Below are 21360 nucleotides of genomic sequence, written 5' to 3' on the forward strand. Positions count from 1 at the left end.
GCCATTCTGTTTTGAACCACCATATACCAGGACTGTTTTTTGGGGTTATTTTGGTTTTGGTTTTGGTTTTGGTTTTTTTTGTTTGTTTGTTTGGTTGGTTGGTTGGTTTTTTTTGTTTTTTTTCAAGACAGGGTTTCTCTGTGTAGCCCTGGCTATCCTGGAACTCACTCTGTAGACCAGGCTGGCTTCAAACTCAGAAATCCACCTGCCTCTGCCTCCCGAGTGCTGAGATTAAAGGTGTGTGCCACCAACGCCCGGCCACTGGGACTGTTTTAACATGTCTTTGATCATAGCAAGGTGGTAGGTTACCAATGAACAGAACAGGTTACACTTTCAACCAAAATAATGTGAAATGTAGGAATATATGAGCCAACCAGAAAAACAAAACAAAACAAAGGGTACATTGTAAAATTCCGTGGATTATAAGATGCCCTGAGTATCCTAGGTGTTAGTCAGGTGTTTTTAAAGCACATCTCACAATCAATAACATGATTGTTTCTCCTTCAAATCTTAGGTCTTTAAACAGGGGCTTAAATCAGGAGAGCCTCAAGTCTCCCTTCCTCTCAGAGCAATGGCCATCAGCTCCCTACCCTTTCCCACTCCCCGTCTCTTACAATGCCAGCTTTTAGGTTATCCAGACTATGCCTTGGGATCACCAAGGCCAGACAAAACACAAGCCATGCCAAGTTGGAGCCGTATCCTTTTTTTTTTTCATAGCAGAATATTTCCACTTTATTGTCTGTAAACTTTTCTCTGGTGAGCACAAAGCCGGAACACCCAAAGAGAAAGAGGGAGCACCGTAAACAGACAAGAAGAAGGGGGAGCACCCTCCACATTTGGAACTCCAAGCAGACAGCCAGACCATTGCCACTGTGGTGGACAGAGTGTGACACTGGGGTGGAATAGCCCAGGGGACAGCAAAAGAAGGGAATCCTCCACTGCGGGAGAAGCCCAAGCCATGCGGAGAACCAGGGAAGCTCCAGTCTCCTCCCCATCCTCCTTTCCACGCATGGCCCACAGCAGCAGAGCTGTAGACCTACTCAGGGTTGGGTTGGAGCAAGTTCGGCCAGCCACACTGCTGACTCCTGTCTTGCCCTGCAGGCGGCTGTGCGGAGGAGAGGGAAGGGAGATCTTGCTTTCTAAGTCTGGGAAGAAGCCTGAGGACAGGGGAGCAAGGTTTGAGGGAGGTGGGAAAGTAGTCCCAGCCCTTCTCCCATTTTTACGACGGTGGGCACTGGGGAGGGGGCTGCAGTGCCATCTCCTGGGCCCTCAGCACCTCACCCAAGGCTATGCTGCTCTTCTGTGGCTGGTGAGCTGTCGGGTGCTCCTTCTCAAGACATCCAGTGCATTCTCATCAACATGGCTGCTCCTTGTCTAAAGTGTCAAGAGGGTGGAAGACCCTTCCACACTCAGCGCCTATGGTTTAGGTGCATGCCCAGGCCTTCTCGAATACCTGATGTGGGCTTATGCACTCGAGCCACTCTGTCCCTGTCACACGTCTGTCAAGTCTCCATCAAGTCAGTGCTGGAGCACGCTGGACCTCTCTGGAGCCAGCGTGATGCCTGAAGCATAGCAGATGATGTCCGGCTGGCCCTTGCCAGCTCCACCGCCTTGGTTGTCCCTGCCCAGCTTTCGTCACACGTCTGTGCAACCTCCCTCGTCTTCTCTTTTCACCCTTTGGCATCGTGCTGGGGCCTCCTCCTGCCTCCTTCACCCTTGGAGAAGCGTTGCTAGTCTTTACCTTCACGTATCTGTTTGTACCTTTGTCAGAGTCTGAGTTTTCCCAGGAACTGGGGAGTGGAGCCGGTAAGGGGACAGCAACTGCTGTGGGCTAGAGAACTTGGGCATCTAAATCTACTTCATGGCACGGCTCAGCTCTGGCACTCCCAGGACCGCAATTCTGAGACAATAATAGCCTAGCTCTCTAACACCATTATCCAGCCACTTCCCACCCCACCAGGTTATCTTTCCTGGAGCCTCCGAGCAGCCTCGTGAGAAGATGCACAGATTAGTCATTTCCTCTAACCCAGTTAAGACGGCTCCCTTAAGCCGCCGGCCGCGGGAGGTTCCCCGTTAAAGCAAAGCAGCTGGAAAGGGCTTAGCCCTTTAATGCCAGCAGCTGTATCTCCAATGTGGCTGCTCTGCTGAGGGGCTGGATGCTATCCAGAAGCATCCTCCCGTTTAGCCCTCGTCAGTGCACATTAGCCCAGGAGGGGAGAGCAGCCAGCTCCCTGGGAGGAAAGGCGGTACTTTATTCAAGCACCCCCCCCCCACACACACACACCCCTACGCCTCACTTTCCAAAGAAAAATCCCAGCCCCTTTGTATCTCTCTAGCTACTGCATTCTGAGCGTATCATCGCACAGGCAGAATGTCCTCTGTAGTAGGAACAACTCACCTAAGGACAAGGTCACTTGTTAGTTTTGACAACAGAAAGACTTTGGACCATTAACCACATGGACTCCATGGGCTGGAAGTTCATTTTCCCCCTCTCGGAAGTCTAACAAATTCTTCTGATCCCAGGCATGCAGACACGTGGACACAACTCCGTGGAGAGCACTGGGCCCCGGGGTTGACGAGGGGGAAGGCTGAAGAGCCTCAGAAAGGCCTGGCACAGCTCAGGCTGCTGGAGAGATCACTCCAAGACTTCTTACTCAGAGCCAGATGGTAAACATGAGTCGGAGTGAGAGCTAATGCCACTCAGAGGGAAAGCCAGGGAGCTAATCCCTTGACATGTTCCTCAAAGCTGGCTGATAGTTCGGCTCAGGCTTGTCTGTCTTTGGCTTGGAGCTTCATGGCACAGAGGCTCCGCACGGGTGGCCTCACAGAAAGAGGACAACCTCGCACGCGCATACCTGTTCTCCTCCTTCCACACAGAAAACTTCCCAGGACCACCGAGTCCTCCACACTGTTGAGCAACGTCCCACCCAGCAGGAAGTCTGCCCCAGTCCCCTGCCTGCAGTGTGCCTGTCCCCCCAACTCTTTCTGCTCTAGAATGCAAACTGTATTTACACAGAGATCTCAGTGGAGTCACTTACAAAGCTGGGCATGGTGGCATCCCTTTGACAGGGAGATCTAGCCCCAACTAAGTTCTAAGTTTATTTTGTTGAGCGGTGGTGGTGCACACCTTTAGTCCCAGCACTTGGAAGGCAGAGGCAGGTGGATTTCTGAGTTCAAGGCCAGCCTGGTCTATACAGTGAGTTCCAGGACAGCCAGGGCTACACAGAGAAGCCCTGTCTCAAAAAAAAAACAAAACAAAAAATAAAGATTTATTTTATGTATATGAGTACACTGTAGCTGTACAGATGGTTGTGAGCCTTCATGTGGTTGTTGGGGATTGAATTTCTAGGACCTCTGTTTGCTCTGGTCAACCCTGCTCCCTCAGTCCCTGCTGCTCTGGCCCAAAGATTTATTTATTATTATACATAAGTACACTGTAGCTGTCTTCAGATGCACCAGAAGAGGGTGTCAGATCTCATTAGGGATGGTTGTGAGCCATCATGCGGTTGCTGGGATTTGAACTCAGGACCTTCAGAAGAGCAGTCAGTGCTCTTAACCACGGAGCCATCTCGCCAGCCCTTCAAATAAGTTCTTATAATGATGAGAACATAAAACTCCAGAATACAAATGATTTCTAACCACTTATTATAGCTTTGTGTTTGTCCGTTTAACATACATGGGTTTGTTGGCAAGTGTGTCTGAGCACCACATGGAAACCAGGTGGATCTCCTGGAACAGGAGTTGCAAGCTGCTGTGTAGATGCTGGGAATCAAGCCTGGTGTCCTCTGGAAGAGCAGCCAGTTTTGTTAATCACTGAGCCATCTTTCCAGTCCGTCCTTTACTTTGCAGTCAACTTTACCTTGGTTTTGTCTGCAGTTCTCTCGCATGCTACTCAAGCACTCTCCCACTGAGTTGTACCCCCAGCCGTTCCTGAGAATTTGAGAATTTCACAAATGGTCTCACTAAGTTGCCCAGAACTCACTATCTCAGGTAGGATGCTAGAGTCCTAGGCTTGTGCTTCCATGCTAGCTTTGCCCATTTACTATCTGACCATTTGGGGATGCAAATAATACTGAGCTTAAGTAAGGGTAAGGGCAACTTCAACCATTAGGTATTAAATACCATTGCAAGGATTCTGCTGTTAAGAAGTCTGCAATAGCATCCACTATTGCTGACTAAGAGTTGGAATTCCCAAGTTCTAATCCCAGGTCAACTATAGTTTGTGGACATTTGGGTCAAATCATCTCACTGAATTTACCAACTGGGACACACCCACCCATCCTTCTGGCCTCTGAGGGCACGGTGAGGGCAAGTAATAACACTTGAATAGACTAAATCACTATGTAAGTGTCCTAGAGGCTTGGAGAGGTGGCTCAGCAGTTGAGAGCACTGGCTGCTGGTGCAGAGGACCAGGGTTCCACTCACAGCATACACCCGGTGACAAGAGGCATCTGCGATCACAGTTGCAGGGGATCCGGCATCTTCTTCATGGGCACTGAAATCATTAATGCGTGCACACCCATGCAGGAAAAACACTGAAGACCCAGAGTAAATCAATCTAAAGAGGCACTTTCTAAGTCCTGGAGAGTTTACGGAGAATGTACCCTTAATTTCAGTGATGAGCAGGAATAACTAACTGGCAAAGGCTTCATCAGAAGACTCCATATTTATTTGTGTCTGAGCCAGCCACAGAGATGCTGGCCAGTTGTGTGGGGTATGATAAAAACGAGAGGGCTGGTAGAGTGGCTGCCTAGCATGCATGCACATGAAACCCTGGGTTTGATCCCTACCACCATGCACTGCTGTGGCGGTACATAGCTGTTACCGTAGCATTCTACACAGGGAAGCGGAACAATTACAAGTTCAATGTCATCCTCCAATACTTTGTCAGTTTCCAGATGAGTAGGGGCTACATGAGCCCCTATCTCACAAACAAAAATAAACCGAACCCATACAAACCAAACCCCCACTTCCAACCATGAGTCCTCGAGTGGTCTTCTTTCCCATCCTACGTGATGACAGAGAACAAAACTCTCACTGCAAGGTTATTCCTGGTGGCACTGGCCATCTTCCACCTGACTTCTTGAATAGCAACCATCAACAAATATAGTTCTGAGAATTACAGTCTAACGAATTACATAAGCTAGGGAGCTCCTGGCCTGGTGCCTTTCTACGTTTACAAAATACTCTAGCTACAGGAAGCATATTTAAAAAAAAAAAAAAAATGACCAGTTCTTAGGTTAAGTGGTCATTCTCCAAACCCTGTGTGCACTAAAAGCACATGGGCCCAGCTCCACAGGTTTACATAGTCTCTGCGTCCTAATGACAGCTGAGTCTGAGTCCTCACCAAGCCCATGTTAAATAACGTACACTGGTTAAGATTCTACTGACTTAAACGCTGAACCACATGGTCATACTCACTTCTCAAAGCTGGACTTCCACAGCAGCTCTTTCTCATTCACGTTAAAAGGCCCTAGGAAAAAATAGGCAGAACAGCACATCCCCAAATGTATATTATATGCGTAGAATAATGTTTGTGGCTATGTACATATACATGGGTACCACAGCCCACACTCAGCTGTATAAGCAGAATGATATAAGAGGCCATGTACATATACATGGGTACCAGAGCCCACAACAGGCACACTGTATGTGTAAAATAACGTACGAGACTATGCAGATATACATGGGTACCACAGCCCACACTCAGCTGTACATGGAGAATGATATAAGAGGCTATGTGCATATTTATGGGTACCAGAGCCCACAGCAGGCACACTGTATGTGTAAAATAATGTATGAGGCTATGCAGATATACATGGGTACCACAGCCCACACTCAGCTGTATAAGCAGAATGATATGAGGCTATGTGCATATGCATGAATATCACAGCCCACACCGGGCATACAGCATGTGTAGAATGATGTAAGAACCTATGATCACATAGGCATGAATATAACTGCTGCTCCCATTTGTGGTCTCACTCTGTGCAGTTTCAATTCCCCAGTCAACCATAACCCAGCAATACCAACTGGAAAATCCCACGAATAAACAGCTGCTAAAGTTTAAGCCACCACCAAGCCCGGCTACAAATTCATCTTCCTGAAAAAGGAGAAATGGTCAAATACCCAGCAATTAACACAAATTGTTGCTATTGAATCAATCCAGCTAATGCCTGTCCAGTTAAGTAAATACCACTAGGGAGTTGTGTATAAATTGACATTTAAGGTTTAAAGATCCCCATTATTAGCCTTGGAATGGTGGTTCACATCTACAATCCCAGAACTTGGAATGCTAAGGCAACAGGACAGCCCTAAGGGCAGCCTGGACTATATACCAAGTTCCAGGGATATACTGAGGCACTGCCCCCAAAGTAAATAAAAATAAAAGTTCTCAGATAAAGAACATCAAAAGTGAAGTAATTCTAGGACAGCCTGGGCCAGAGAGACATGGTCTAAAACAAGACAGATGAAGAGGCAGCTTGAGAAAGTGCTATAAGCAAGAGACACCAGTCCAGCCACTTCAAAACAGTGGATCCCTTTAATTAAAAAGGCCCTTGATAGCTGGATGTGGTGGCACATGCCTTTAATCCCAGCACTCGGGAGGCAGAGGCAGGCGGATTTCTGAGTTCGAGGCCAGTCTGGTCTACAGAGTGAGTTCCAGGACAGGCAGGGCTACACAGAGAAACACTGTCTCAAAAACAAAACAAACCAAAAGGCCCTTGATGGTTGTTGTGTGTGAGGGGCTGCTGAAGCTGAAAGCGGGTACATTCCCTTTGCTAATCTTAAAATCGCCCCCATAGCTAAAGTCTCTTGGCTTTGCTCAAAACCTGAGCAACCGGCTGCCAGCAGGTGACACGAGGAGGCCGTTTCCTTCTTCATTAACGGGCCATCAATTCCTGCATAGGGTAGTCTTGCCTTCACTAACGTTACACAACTCATTTACTTCTTCTCCATTAGTGACTTCGAGTGTACCTTGGAGAGACGCTACAGATCAGCAAATGTGGAGCCACGCCAATGGGAAGCTTGCAACAACAGAATAAAAGAGGTAACATCTAGGACAGAGTTAGAAAAAAAGCCTAGCCGGCATGTGTGAGGGGAGTCTGGGAGATGGGACCCATCTTCTGTCAATTTGCTGAGGCAGATGGGCCCTGCTGTGAGAGTTGCCCCCTCCTGGGAAAAAAGCCAGTAGGTTGCCTCCTCTCTCCACTGCTACATATTAAGCCTGCAACTGTTTGTGTTCAATCTTAGATACATTCTGCTCACCAGCTTCTGAGCTCCAAGTGCAGGTGCCCTCAGTTAATCATCCTGGCTCACGCCAGAGTCACTTCCAGCAGTGAAGGGTGTTCCAGGCAGCCAGCCAGCGGCAATTTTTTCCTTTAAATCTGCACCATTCTGATCCCTAAAGACTGGTTTAAAAAGTTTTTTTATATATATATTTTTTTCTTTCTTTCTTTCTTTTTCTTTTCTTTTTTTTTTTTTCCTAAAACGCTTCCTTCAAACAAGAAGATAACAAATCTAGGGCTTCAGTTTAGAAAAACAGACAACGAGGAGGAGGACAAAGTTCTCCAGGTTTACTTCAGGTTCAGCTGGGAGGTGCAAACAAGAGACTGAAAACACTGATTGGAAAGAGATCATCAGGAAGAGGCTGAAGGACAAGAAAACCAACATCACTTTCACTTTGAAAAAGCTATTTATTTTTTCCACATAATATTCCAGATACATGTTACAGGTAAGGGTTAGTATGGGTCAGAAAACATCCCAGGGAAGGAAGCCATTTTGAACACTGGAAAATGCTAACCAAAAAAGCCAATGTTCACATATATAGATCTGTTTCACAGAAAAACTTCACCAAAGACAGAAGCAGCTAACTTTCTTGCTATATGAAAATTGTCTTCTGAACTGCTAGCTGACTTTTTAAATGGGCTCCACTGGACAAACAAGGGGGTCAGGCATCAGAACGAATTCGGCTTCAGATCAACCTGACTTTGACTGCAAAATCCAGGCAGAGGCTGGCTAGAAACAGCACGCTGTGTGAGATCAGAGCCTGTGGCACTTTCTCAGCTTAACCCAGACAGAAGTGAAGCATCCTCAGATCAGTGGCCCGGCCCATCCCGCTGAGGGCTCCAAGCTTCTTGTCAGTCCCCGAAGGAGGAAGAGGCCTGTGTTCTGAGAAGGGGCCGCTGCGCAGCTCTTTATCCTGTCCTGAGATAACTAAGACGTTACCTAAGAGGTACAGTTTCTGTCATTGTCTAAGTGACACCACAGCAAAGTCATTTCATGAGCAGTATTTGGCTTTAAGCCAAAGGGATCTCCTCTCCCCTCCCCCTAAGAGCCCCAACTTATACCCATTTCCCCTTCGGCCCTGGTAAAGATCTCCTATTTTAAAGCTCCCGACAACTAGTAAAGGTGCTAAGTGTCCAGGTGGGAGGGAGCTATGCAACACTCAAACTCTCATACGCGTTCAACTTTATTTAAAGTCTGGAAAATGCTAAAAGTAGTCATTACACAGGAGGCTGAAGAGCAGACAGGGGTGTCTCGTGCAGTAAACACAGGCAGACACAGCTTTACTTGAGGTACGGAGCAGGGAAAAATTTGCCCTGTTGACCTAAGTTGGTGGCAGACTTGCTCTTGTTCCCAAATCTAGAAATAAATTAGAGAAAATGAATCAGAAAAGTGTTCTACAGGCTGGTGAGTGACACCAGAAGAAAGGCAATTACTATATGCACCTGACGACCTGAGAGCCATCCCTGAGAGCCCACATGGAGGTGGAAGGAAAGAACTGCAAGTTCTCCAAGTGGGTGCCCTGGTACACACACATTATACACGCACATGAATTCTTTAAAAAACATATTCTATGAAAAATACTGAATAGACAATTATACTGTTACTTGACATAGAGAACTAAACATGGGAACTGTCTAGGGAGCTGTTCTGTAAGGTGCTGCTGACCCAGCAGGACAGGTCACAGGGTCACTGCAGAGACCTTCATGTGACAGTACCCACTTCTTGTTCAGTTCTTTTCATTTACTTTTTAGATAAGGCTCTAACTGGCCATGGACTCATGGCGATTCTCCTGTCTCCCAATTGCTTAAACTGTTGGGACTACAGGCAGATACATCAATATAGCTTCAATAAACTACTGTCCTTGAACCTGAAGACAGTAGGAGAAGTAGGAAAGAGTTGATTCCTACAGGTCTGCACTGACCTCAGCATTCTGCTGCGACTCAATCACAGGCACACAGGCACACGCACACTCACAGGGAGAGGGAGAGAGAGAGAAAATAGAGGCACATGCACACGAGCGTGCGCGAGTGCGCATGCGCATGCGCATACACACACACACACACACACACACACACACACACACACACACTCACACCTCACCCCTGCATACCTGGGTGTGCTCTTGGAGAGGTTGTACAACCTCTGTGACAGGGAACTTGATAAAGGAGTCTTGACAAGCTGGAATTCAGGAGTGGTCACAGGCCCCAGTAAGCTCACTTCAAATAAAAACGAGACATATTTTTAAGTGAATGGGAAAAAAAGTCCTCTTGAAGATGGATGGTTTACACTGACCCGCCTCTGACGGTCAGACATGCAGCAGTTAACAGGTCATTTCTGCCCTTGTTTTGTAACTTGCTCTTGAATCTTCTGAACTATCCAACTACTCAACAAACAGCTGACATTCACTTCCTCATTCAGACAATTCCCAATCTCCAAACTTCACACATCTAACATCTGAACTTTTGACTTTTACATATACTATAAAAAAAAGACACCATTCTTAAAAAGAAGCTTTTAATATGTCTATGTGATGGGAATAAAAGCATTCTACTCATGGCAGCAGAAATGGCAACGTCACATAAGAACCAGATGGAAGGCTAGCAAGCCGACGGCTCCAGGGCAAAGGCACAATCGATCCCTGGGACCCACATCATGGGAAGGGAAAACCAATTTCCTCAAGTTGTCCTTTGACCACCACAAATGCACATGGCATATGCACCCACACATAAAATAAATAAAATGTAGTAACAATTTTCAAAAATGAAACCAAATCAATAAAACATGCTAACAAACCTAAAGTGAGACTTAACCCCAGAAATACCATCGCAGTGCTGGAGAGATGGCTCATCGGGTAAGAGCACTGACTGCTCTTCCAAAGGTCCTGAGTTCAAATCCCAGCAACCACATGGTGGCTCACAACCATCCATAATGAGATCTGATGCCCTCTTCTGGTGTGTTTGAAGACAGCTACAGTGTACCTACATATAATAAATAAATCTTAAAAAAAAAAAAAAAAGAAAAGAAATGCCATGGCATTGGATGGGACTCTGTAACTATGAAAACTGATGGCAGGCGGTGGTGGCACACACCTTTAATCCCAGCACTTGGGAGGCAGAGGCAGGTGGATTTCTGAGTTCGAGGCCAGCCAGGTCTACAAAGTGAGTTCCAGGACAGCCAGGGCTACACAGAGAAACCCTGTCTTGGAAACCCCCCCCCCCCCCAAAAAAAAGAAAAACTGACGGAATTTTCAAGTTGGTGGGGGCTGATTAGGAGTTAAGAGAGGGCCTCATGTAACCCAGAATGGCACTGAATTCAGTGTGCAGATGAGGGTGACCAACTCTTTGCCTCTGGCCCTCTATTACCACACCTAGCCCAGATATTACAAAGAGCTGGAAGCTCAGGGAAATGGCCCCACGGCCAAGCTCCTGAAGAAGCACAAACTCGGTCGGGCAGAACTGACCTTTAACGTCTGGTGTGCGTGGTGTTGAGTTTCCATTGCCTCGCTGGCTGTCTATGTTCTCTTGGTCCACCATCATGAACTGATTCCAGTACTCCAAGGGGAGAGAGAGTAGGCGCTCCACCACCTAAAGGGCACAGAGCCAGCCTTACTGCAGGTTCTGTTGTTGGTGTGTTTCTCAGTCTCTCTGCAGCCCAGGCTTGCCTAGAACTTGTAGACCAGGCTGGGGAGATCCTCCCAGCACAGCCGGCCACTGCATGTGCTCACCCACCACGCAAGGCTTATTTCTGTCATTGTGCCACGTTAGTGCATTGCAAAGATCAGACCTTCTGCATCTGTGTGTGCACACCATGAACCCTACCTTGAGCTGACGTTTGATGTCCTGGAACATTGTCACTGGATCTGGATTGGGCACAGTATGGGCAACTATTGTAGGGCCAAAGACTTTAGCTAGATTGGCAATATCCATCTTAGTGTCTGGACTCTGAGACACTCTGAATAAAAGATTATATTAAGAAACATTATTCAGGGGAGGTGGGGGGAAAAAAGAAACATATTATTCCTCTTAAATATACACCAAAATATACATTCTAGAAAAAACAACTCACTGTCCACACACTCTTCTCCTTGGAAGATTCCCTAGCTCTCAGACTAAGCATCCGCTGTACTAACCTCTGTAGGTGGATCATAAGGAAGGCTAGCGTGTCCCTGTTGGCCTGGGGCAGCTCACTGACAGCCTGGTACATGGCGGCTGTGCTGTTGTCTTCATCTGTTATCTCTGTGATGACAAGAAAGCATTAAAGGTCCAGGCTCTTCCCTGGACAGCAGCTTCAAGGCTATCGACCACAAAGGCCCACCTATACACGGAGCTTCTGAAACTTCTGATGCGGTTCATGACAGCACCAGACTCTAGTTTCATTAACAGGCAGGACACTGGCCAACAGTTCAATGAGAAGTCAGAACTTCCTAAAACTCAGTTAAGAGAAAGCAGCTGGCAACCCATTTGCTGGGAAGACACACAAGTGCAGTGATAAACCATCAACAATCATAGGACACTTGAGGGCCTACTATGTACCACGTGCTATTTTTAAATGTGAGGATAACGAAACGAAAAGAGGCCTTGTTTAATGGAATAAATACTCTAATCAAAGAGCTGGTCAGGAAATGCAAAAAACAAAACACATGTCAAGCAGTATTCAGGAAAAAAGAAAATGAGCACGTGGAATGCTAAAGTAACAGGGCCTGCTTCTCACAAGATGGCCATAAAGGCGGGTTTTGTGGTTAGTTTTAAAAACTGGGTTCCAGGTAGCTTACTCCAGTCTCAACTCACTATGTAGCCAAAGCTGGTCTCAAACATCCGGCCCTCCTGCCATCCTTCCCAAGCGCTGGACTACCACGTCATGCACCTGGCTTAGGAAACGTGTTTCTAAGGACAAAATGTGTGAAGAGAAACCGGGGAGAGAGAAGTAACACAGTACAGAGATGTCAGGGGAAGCTGCTAGGGATAAGACTGCAGCAAATGGGAAGGACGTGAGGTGGGTGTGTGCTACAAATCCAAGACTCTGGGCTGGAGAGATGGCTCGGCAGTTAAGAGCACTCACTGGCTCTTAACATATACATAAAATATACACATAAAATAAAAAGAAATCCAAGACTCCAGGATTAGAAAAGAGGAAGGAGGGGCATAAAGAAAATGGTGTTGCAGACAATGACCAGGAGCCAAGTCTGCAGGTCTCTTCAACCATGTTAAAGACTGGAGTTAGTCTAAAAATGATGGACAAGCCAGTCCATGGTGGCACATGACTTTAATCCTAGCACTTGGAGGCAGAGGCACGTAGATCTTTGAGTATGAGGCCAGCCTGGGCTACAAAGTGAGTTCCAGGACAGCCAGAACTACACAATGAAACCTTATCTCAAAAAACAAAACAAAACAAAACAATGGTGGACAGAGACAAAAGGGCCACCAGTAACTCTGAGTGTAAAAGGACCACACCAGCACCACACAGATGCTATCATGTAGGGGCACAAGCAGAAACTCGACAATCTGTTAGCAGGTTCTCAACATATTCTGAGGACAGCTGAGTACCAGGACTCGTGACAAATACCAAATTTAAAGTGTATTTACAGGCTGCTAACAAGGTCTGTGGTGGAAAAGAAAGGAATCAAAGCTGGTTCTATTTTCAAAGGGACAACCTAAAACCTGACCAAGAATCAAGACCCACAGTGAGTCCTACGAAGTCTAAGTTAGTTTAATTCTTCCCTTTATTTTATGTGTACACATACGTTGCCAGCATTTATGTGGTGCCTGAGGGGGCAGAAGAGTACAGCAGATCCTTCCGGTCTGGGGTTCCAAATAGTGTGACCCACCCTTGCAGAAGCTACGAATCAAAACCAGACCCTCTGGAAGAGAAGCCAGTGCTCAACCACAGAGCATCTCTTAGCCTCTCTAGTTCAGGGAAGAAACGGCATGATGGGAGGCGAGGACAGTCACTCACCCACCCAACAGTCTGGGTACCTAGGACACTTCAGACACTGCACAGGTGGTGGAAAAATTAGTAAACTGTAAACACAGCTCAGCCCTGGATCGGCTGACGCCACAGTCAAGTTCTGCCTTCACCTGCTGCCTCCATGAAGGCTTTGCTCAGCCAGAAGGTCAGGAGGGGCTCTTTGAGGTTGCGCAGGAAGTCCTTCAGGAGGCTGCAGATGACGTGGATATCGTCCACTTTGCTGAGGAGGGGCACAGTTTTCACCTTAAGGAATTTTTCTTTCAGTTCTTTCACTGTGCGGTCACAGCCTGAGATCCTGTACAAGCCTGCCTGTTATAGAGATGACACTTACTTAGGAACTTCCAAATCACCATCGCAGACCACAAACTCACCGGGCTCAAGCTCCTCACCTCAGTCAGGCCTCGCTGCTCGATCTCATTGACACAGCTGACGACAATGGCAGGGATCATGGGAGAAGCCTGCGACACGAAGTCGGCCAGCATGCCCTGGAAGAAGGGGCTTTGTTATTTACACTGCCGAGACCGAGAGAGAAGGGCTCATGCACAGAGCTGTCACTAAACACTAGCAAAGTGTGTCAGCGTCTGAACTTCTATTCTACAAGTACGTGCTAAAACAGACTCGGGGACTGAGAGGTGGCCGGCAGCTGAAAGCCTGTGCTGTTCGCCAGAGGACCTGGGTTCACTTCCCAGCACCCACATCAGGGGGTTCACAACCACCTGTAACTCCAGCTCCAGGGGACTCTGACATCTCTGGCCTCCAGAGGCACCTAAACTCCTGTGTATATACCCTACTCATACATAGTTTAAATAATAACATTTCTGAAGAGTCTTGGAGGAGTAAGGTGCAGCTCAAGGCCTGACATGAGCATACGCCTGACAGGCATGAGGTCCTGTGGTGGGCGATGCGTGTATCCCAGCACACTGGAGATAGAGGCAGGAGGAGCAGAGTTTGAGGCCATCTACATAGAGCCTTTAGTCACTTCTGTCTTCATGCTGTGGTCTATATAACCACACACACTTTTTTTTTGTTTGTTTGTTTTTTGGTTTTGGTTTTTCGAGACAGGGTTTCTCTCTGTGTAGCCCTGGCTGTCCTGGAACTCACTCTGTAGACCAGGCTGGCCTCGAACTCAGAAATCCACCTGCCTCTGCCTCCCAAGTGCTGGGATTAAAGGCGTGCGCCACCATGCCCGGCTACACTTTTGTGAGCAAGAAAAGTCCTTTTCTTCTACTCGGGACAAGAGAAAGCCAGCCCCGAGGAGCTCACAGCCTAAGCTGGGTGTGGTGGCACAGAGGGAAGCAGATCTCTGAGTCTGGATCCTGAGCTGGAGATCTTTGAGAGCGGATGATCCCAGTATACCCCTTGCCTACTGAAGGTAACAATCTCTTCCCTCTCGAGTCTTGGCTAGGCCTACATTAGCTCTGCACTCAACAAGAAGTAACCACTACTCAGTTTCGTGCTGGCATCTAAAGCCCCGTACAGGAGCGTCAGGGCTGCTCTGTGATATGGTCTGGCAGGGAAAAGCAGCCTGGAGAAGCTCCACAGCTGAGAAGATGATGGACTTACATTTGGAATAACAGTACAGTCAAGGCACTTATTACACACAATACACAAGTTGTACCTTAGTACACAACAGCTTTGACACTGCCAGAGTTTCACACCTTCTTTCTAGTGCTAAGGACCATGTCCCATGCCTCACAACCACCTGTAACTACAGCTAGAGAGGCTCTGGTATGCACATGCACACACACACACACATACATAATAGTAATTAAATCAGTCTTTGAGTTTTTTGACTAGACCTAAATAAACTGATAATTTTTATAAAATAAAACAGGCATCGTGGCAGAGGCCTTTAATCCCAGCACTCAGGAGGCAGAGGCAGGTGGATCTCCAAGTTTAAGGCCAGCCTGGTCTACAGAGCAAATTCCAGGACAGCCAGGGAAACACAAAGAAACCCTGTCTTGAAAAAAATCAAAATATTAATAACAATAATAAGAAGAAAGAGAATAAGAAAGAATTCACCAGGTAAGATCGAGGACAAGAACAGCTTTGAGTTCACGACTGTAAAGTTAAATGGTAGGAGCCAGGGGTAGGCTATAAGAATGGCTACTGTGCATGTGTGAGATCTTCCTAGGAGCGGGGGGGGGGGGGGGGGGACGACGACGACGACGACGACGACCTGCTGTAGAAAGGTCCAAACAACATTCTGACATTTTACTATTTCTATTCATTTTTCATGGAGGGAAATTTTATTTGAGATCAATAATTTTATATATATATTTATTATTATTATTATTTTATTTTTTTTGGTTTTCTTTCGAGACAGGGTTTCTCTGTATAGCCCTGGCTGTCCTGGAACTCACTCTGTAGACCAGGCCAGCCTCGAACTCAGAAATCCGCCTGCCTCTGCCTCCTAAATGCTGGGATTAAAGGCGTGTGCCACCATGCCTGGCTTTTTTTTTTTTTTTTTTTTTTTTTTTTTTAAGATCAATAATTTTAAAATAAAAACCTGACACTATGCCTTTTACAGACAAATGGTGGTTGGCTGCCATGATACTTACCTCTCCAATCTTAACCGGTGTCCCCACCAGGGGGGGGATGCAGGGAAGGGGACATCGGTCCCGACATTCTGGATGGGAGACCAAACGACAGTCTCGACACTTCAGAGACAGCTTGCCAAACTTGATCCGCTTTCCACACGGAACACAAGATTCAGGCTTAATAACCTGAAGATACAACAGGGCAGAAGCATAGAATAATATGAATAACAGTTATTGTCAACCACATGCATCAAGCGCACAGTGTGTATGAAACAACATTTTAGGCCCATCACACATGCTAATATAATAATTCCCACCACCACAACAACAATAGCAACAACAAAAACTGTAAAATAGGTCTTGTTTTCTTCATTTTAATCATAGCAGTGCTCTGGTGAACATGGTGACATGCTTTAATTCAAGTACCTAGGAGACAAAGGCAACTGGATCTCTGTGAGCTCAAAACCAACCCGGGCTACAAAATGAAGCCCTGTCTCAAAAAAAAGAAGAGGAGGAAGATGAAGAAAAAAAGACAAAAGGCCAACTGCCAATCCCTCCTCAGTTAGGGGTGGATCCTTAGGAGCCCTTCCCCGACCCGTGCTGCAGAACGTAGGAGTGGCTGTTCTCTGGAGGCTGCAGAGACGTTTCTCGTGCTCCAGTGCATGAATCCTCATACCTATGCATACACGGCAGCACTAATGAGACGCAATTAATTACTAAAAAATAAAAAGAGGACATGATGCTGAGTGCGGCAGCGTGTTGAGATGTTTTAGAGGGCCAGAGAACGGGGTCTCCACACACTACATGCATGTCTGAAATTCTCAAAGAACAGAGCTTGTCATACGTTTAGTAAGTGTTGACAAAATCTAGAGAAGCTGAAAGTCATACACTACTCAGCAATGTAAAATAAAATACAGTAGCCACCTGAGGGAAGGTCTAGGAGAACCTCAGAAAGATAAGCATAGCTACAAAACGACCCAGCAACACCACTTCTAGAGACGCATATCCAACAGGAACAAAAACGTCTACGAGACATTTGTGCACATATGTAGCAGATGAAGATAGAAAACCCTCAAGCTCTGTCCACTGATGGATGGATATGCGGCATATGCTTTCCATATAGGTGACATCATTCATCAAATTAATAAAGAGAAACAAAACAAACAGGCTAGAGAAGGGGTGACTGACTGAGAGAGGCCAGACACAAAGGCACACATACTATATGCCTCGTGTATAGGAAATGTCTTACAATAGACAGCCCATAGAGACAAGAGTGGTGTCTATGGTGGCAGCCAATGGCTACTGGATGTTGGTGTGGCATAGGACAGTGGGGGAAATTCTATTAGGTTTAGGATTTCACTTTTGGGGGTAAAACTGTTCTAAAATTGCTACTGTTGACAGATACCCAATTATATGACTACGCTGAATGTCAGCAGGTTGTACATTTAAATGGATGAGCAAAGCCAGGCAACGGTGGCTCACACCTATAATTCCAGCATGGCAGAGGCCAATGGAGCTACAAAGACAACTCAGAGCCTAAGAGAACTTATTATTCTTGCAAAGCACACAATCCAATTCCCAGCACTCATTGGGCAGCTCACAATTGCCTATAGTTCCCACTCCAAATGACCTGACACCCTACACTAAGATCAGCAATATCATGAAGGTAATTTTAAAGAAATTAAAGGGGGGGTTGCTGAAGAGATGGTTCAGCAGTTAAGAGCATCAACTGCTCTACCAAAAGTCCTGTGGGTAAAGGCACTGCCACCAAGCCGAATGGCCTGGGTTCAATCCCCAGGATGCTTATGGTGGAGGGAGAACCAGCCATGGCATGTGCACGCCCCCACTCAGCAGGGACATGGAAAATTGTCATTTCTGGGCTGGCGAGATGGCTCAGCAGGTAAGAAAGAGCACTGACTGCTCTTCCGGAGGTTCTGTGTTCAAATCCAAGCAACCACATGGTGGCTCACAACCACCTGTAATGAGATCTGATGCCCTCTTTTGGGGTGTCTGAAGACAGCTACAGTGTACTTATGTATAATAAATAAACAAAATTAAAAATATATTAAAAAAAGAAAGAAAACAGTCATTTTCTTTGAATAAAATTAGCATATGTGAGTGTATATAAAATCAGCCCAATAAAGTCTCGTGTAGATGTTCACCCTTTTAATCCCAGCACTTGGGAGGCAGAGGCAGGTAAATCTCAAATTCATGGCCAGCCTGACACAGATGGAATTCCAATAGCATTGGGGCTACACAGAGAAATCCTGTCTTGAAAAAAACAAAACAAGCTAAACAAAAAGAAACAATGTCCCCAGCCCCCTAAATAAAAAGATAACCAAACAGGAGAGGTGAGAAGGTGCTACAATCCCAGCATGCTGGAGGCCAAAGCAGAAGGTACAACAGAGCTGGAGGCCAACCTGGGCTACAAAGAATGAATCTGTCTCCAAAATCACACTAATTGCCTCAGAAGAAATGAAGCCATGTCAGACTTACCGTCTTTGAGACGAAGTCGTGCAAGCGCATGCCTCCAGTATTCTGAGGTGTGCCCAAATTGTCTGTGTCAGTTCTTGGCTCCAGTGGCCTGCTGTTCAGAGCGGAGTCACTGTTCACAGGTTGTAAAGGTCCTAGAAAAAGACCAAATTTAATCCCATTTTCTCTTTTTAACTTCTTTTAATATAACTGATAGTAGCAAAAGCACACACACACACACACACACACACACACACAGAGTTTCCAAGAAAAGCTACAATACTCCACTAGTAGTGCACACTCATCCTGGCCAGACCCTAGAAGTAAAGAGCAGCAGAGGAACCTCTCAGTAGGCAGTGAGAACCTCCCCCTCTCGGCAGCATCGGGCAGGCAGTGAGGGCAGTGAGCACACCACCCCTTGGCAGCATCGGGCAGGCAGCAAGAACCTCCCACCCCAGCACATCCTGTCTCAAGAGGCTTCTCAGAAACCAACTCTCAATTTTAACCAGTGTTTTATTTATGTTTGGTTTTGGTAGCCAAGGCTAGCCTCAAACATGATTGTTTTGCCTGTCTCAGCACCTAGGTGGCTCAACTCACTTTCAGGTACAAGATGTCACAGCTGGCTTTTCTTTTTTCCCTTCTTTTTATTTTATTTTTTGAGACTCATTATGTGTGTGAGTGCTTGTCTGAATGAATCTGTATACCACAAGTATGGTGCAGTACCTAAGGTGACCAGAAGGGTGCATCAGGTTCCTTAGGTCTGGAGTTACAGATGACTGTAAGCCACCCTCTGGGTGCTAGGAACTAAACCTATGTCTTCCTTCTATAAGAGCAGCTGGTTTTTGGTCTCACCATGTATGCAAGGACTGGTCTTGAAGTCAGTATGAAGCCTAGGCTACCCACTAATTCCCAGTTCCCCATCTCAGCTTATAGAGATGCCACCACAGGCAGCTCTGCAGCGGTAAGGAGGCAATGTAGCTCTAAGTTCATCAGACCTGACTTCCCGCGACTCCTGGTCCAGGACGGCAATGTCTCAATAGTAGACACAGCTTCAATGGGTCCCCCATCACTGGGAACAGTCACTGTAGTTTTTGCAACTATTGATTCATTTGCCTGAAAGAAAACCCATAATGAAAGAAAGATAAACAGACTAACTTTGTTTCTATACAGGTATTTTCCAGTAGGTAAAAATCCCCAAATCCCGAGTAAGATTTACATTCCAGCCCTAAGTCCTTAGGCTGAAATCTTATACACTGCAGGCGTACAGACACAACAAAAGACCATCAGACCTAGACAGTTCTATTTTTCTTGTTTGTCTTGAGACAGATTCCTGCTTTGTAGCTCTGGCTGTCCTGGAACGATGTTAGACCAAGCTGGCCTCAGACTCACAGAGATCTACCTGCGTCGGTCTCCAAAGTGCGGGGATTAAAGGCGTGCGCCATCACATCATGCCCGGCTTAGCTGACAGGTCTTACTCAAAGTCCCCTCACATGGGCAATCTTACTATACAGAACAACTCTCTAACTTCCTCAAATAACACTGTAGTAATACCGACTGCTACCACACTGTGCAGAGCCACTGACTCCAGGTGTGTTTAGGACCCCAGTTCTCTGGCCCCAACCCCTCTTACCTGGTCTACTGTAGAGCCAATGGAACAAGTTTTCTTCACAGGCCCAGGAGGGCCGTCGATGAACTGTCTACTGTTGGAGCGCTGGAGAGGGAATAAGATCAAACTTCAGTGTCAAGTAGAACTGAAACCCAGAAAACACAGTAATCCTATCAGACAACTACATGCAAGCTCCAAGAACCAGGGCTACAATAAGTAACAATGTGCTCTTTCTCATGGCCCATTTGTTAAACAAACACAAAAATGCTTTCAGAGCTATAGAAAAAAAGAGACAAGCTTTTGATACAGAATCAGAAAAAGTAGAACTGTAATCCTATCTAAGGACATGAAGTCTTTGGAAACACATCAAATACGCTAAGCACGTCAGCACAGATAGCTCTCCATATCCCATTATGCACACACTGCTTCTGAAGCATACATTAGAGCACAAAATGTTTGTATAAAAAATTCACATGACAACTCAAAACAAACTCAAATATATTCTTTCTTACTATATGAAGATATAGCCCAGACCCATAAAATAAAGTAGAATCTTGCCCTGAGTCACACTTTAAGCAGTATCACTATGGCCCCTACAGGACTCATGCTCACTGTGCAAGCCTGAGGACCTGCGTTCAATTCCCAGAACCCACAGGGGCTTGGAGAGGAGCACCCACACACACTGAGGTAAGTGTGCTTGTACTTGCACTCACATGGCCACATCACACACACAATAGTAATAAATACAAAGACTAGGCTGTGTTAAATCCACCTGCCTCTGCCTGGAATAAAAGCAGGCACCACCACAGCTGACCTACATTTTGTGCTTTTGTTTAATAATGTCTAGAGATGTGTCAGTTTTGTATCCGAATTTCCCAAAAAGAAAAACTTACCAATGGGGATTTTTGCTGGTTGGTTTTTCTCTTCATGTTTATGTTGATAGTATGTGCATTAGTATTAGCCTACATTCATGTGTACATACCACACTCATGGCTATAGCCCATGGAGGCTACCACTAAAGGCGTTAGATCCTCTGAAACTGGGGTGTCAGACATTTGTGAGTCACCATGAAGGAACTCCATCGAGGTCCTCTACAAGAACATCAAGTGCTTCTAACTGCATGCAAGCAATCTCTCAGGCCTGTTGTACTTTTTTTAAATAGGATATAGAAATGTAGTTCAACCTTGTCCATATTAATTAGAGGCCTCAAATTATGATCTTTCTGACTCAGTTTTCTTAGTGTTAGGATCACAGTGTGGGACATGATGTCAGGCAAAAAAAAAAAAAAAAAAAAAAAAAGAAAAGAAAAGAAAAAAGAAACAAACAAACACAAAAACCTCTTTATTTTATAAAATGTAAAACATCTAAACTTCTGAGCCTGATGGCAAAGGCTTATATTCCAGTCACCTGGCAGACTGAGGCAGAAGGGTCACAATCAAAGCTTGGTTACACAGGAGCTAAGGACAACCTAGCACTTGGTGAGGAGATACA

The 21360-nt window shown here is 46.1% G+C and overlaps 1 protein-coding gene across 7 annotated transcripts in view; it reads right to left on the reverse strand.

The window, feature by feature from the left end:
* Positions 1-7674: 7674 nt before the first annotated feature.
* The window catches only part of Racgap1 (Rac GTPase-activating protein 1), a 31161-nt gene continuing 17475 nt past the window's right edge, over positions 7675-21360 (reverse strand). For all 7 annotated transcript variants that reach the window (NM_001253809.1, NM_001253808.1, NM_012025.7 and 4 more), the window contains 11 exons: positions 19894-19974; positions 19259-19376; positions 18288-18418; positions 15813-15977; positions 13641-13736; positions 13362-13560; positions 11417-11522; positions 11106-11238; positions 10748-10871; positions 9398-9503; positions 7675-8643 (listed from right to left, as the gene is read on the reverse strand). In NM_001253809.1, the coding sequence (NP_001240738.1) occupies positions 8568-8643; positions 9398-9503; positions 10748-10871; positions 11106-11238; positions 11417-11522; positions 13362-13560; positions 13641-13736; positions 15813-15977; positions 18288-18418; positions 19259-19376; positions 19894-19974 (1335 nt within the window). In that variant the 3' untranslated portion in view covers positions 7675-8567. The remainder of the gene's footprint in view (positions 8644-9397; positions 9504-10747; positions 10872-11105; positions 11239-11416; positions 11523-13361; positions 13561-13640; positions 13737-15812; positions 15978-18287; positions 18419-19258; positions 19377-19893; positions 19975-21360) is intronic.

Source organism: Mus musculus, chromosome 15 (genome assembly GCF_000001635.26).
Source record: "Mus musculus strain C57BL/6J chromosome 15, GRCm38.p6 C57BL/6J".
NCBI lineage: Eukaryota > Metazoa > Chordata > Mammalia > Rodentia > Muridae > Mus > Mus musculus.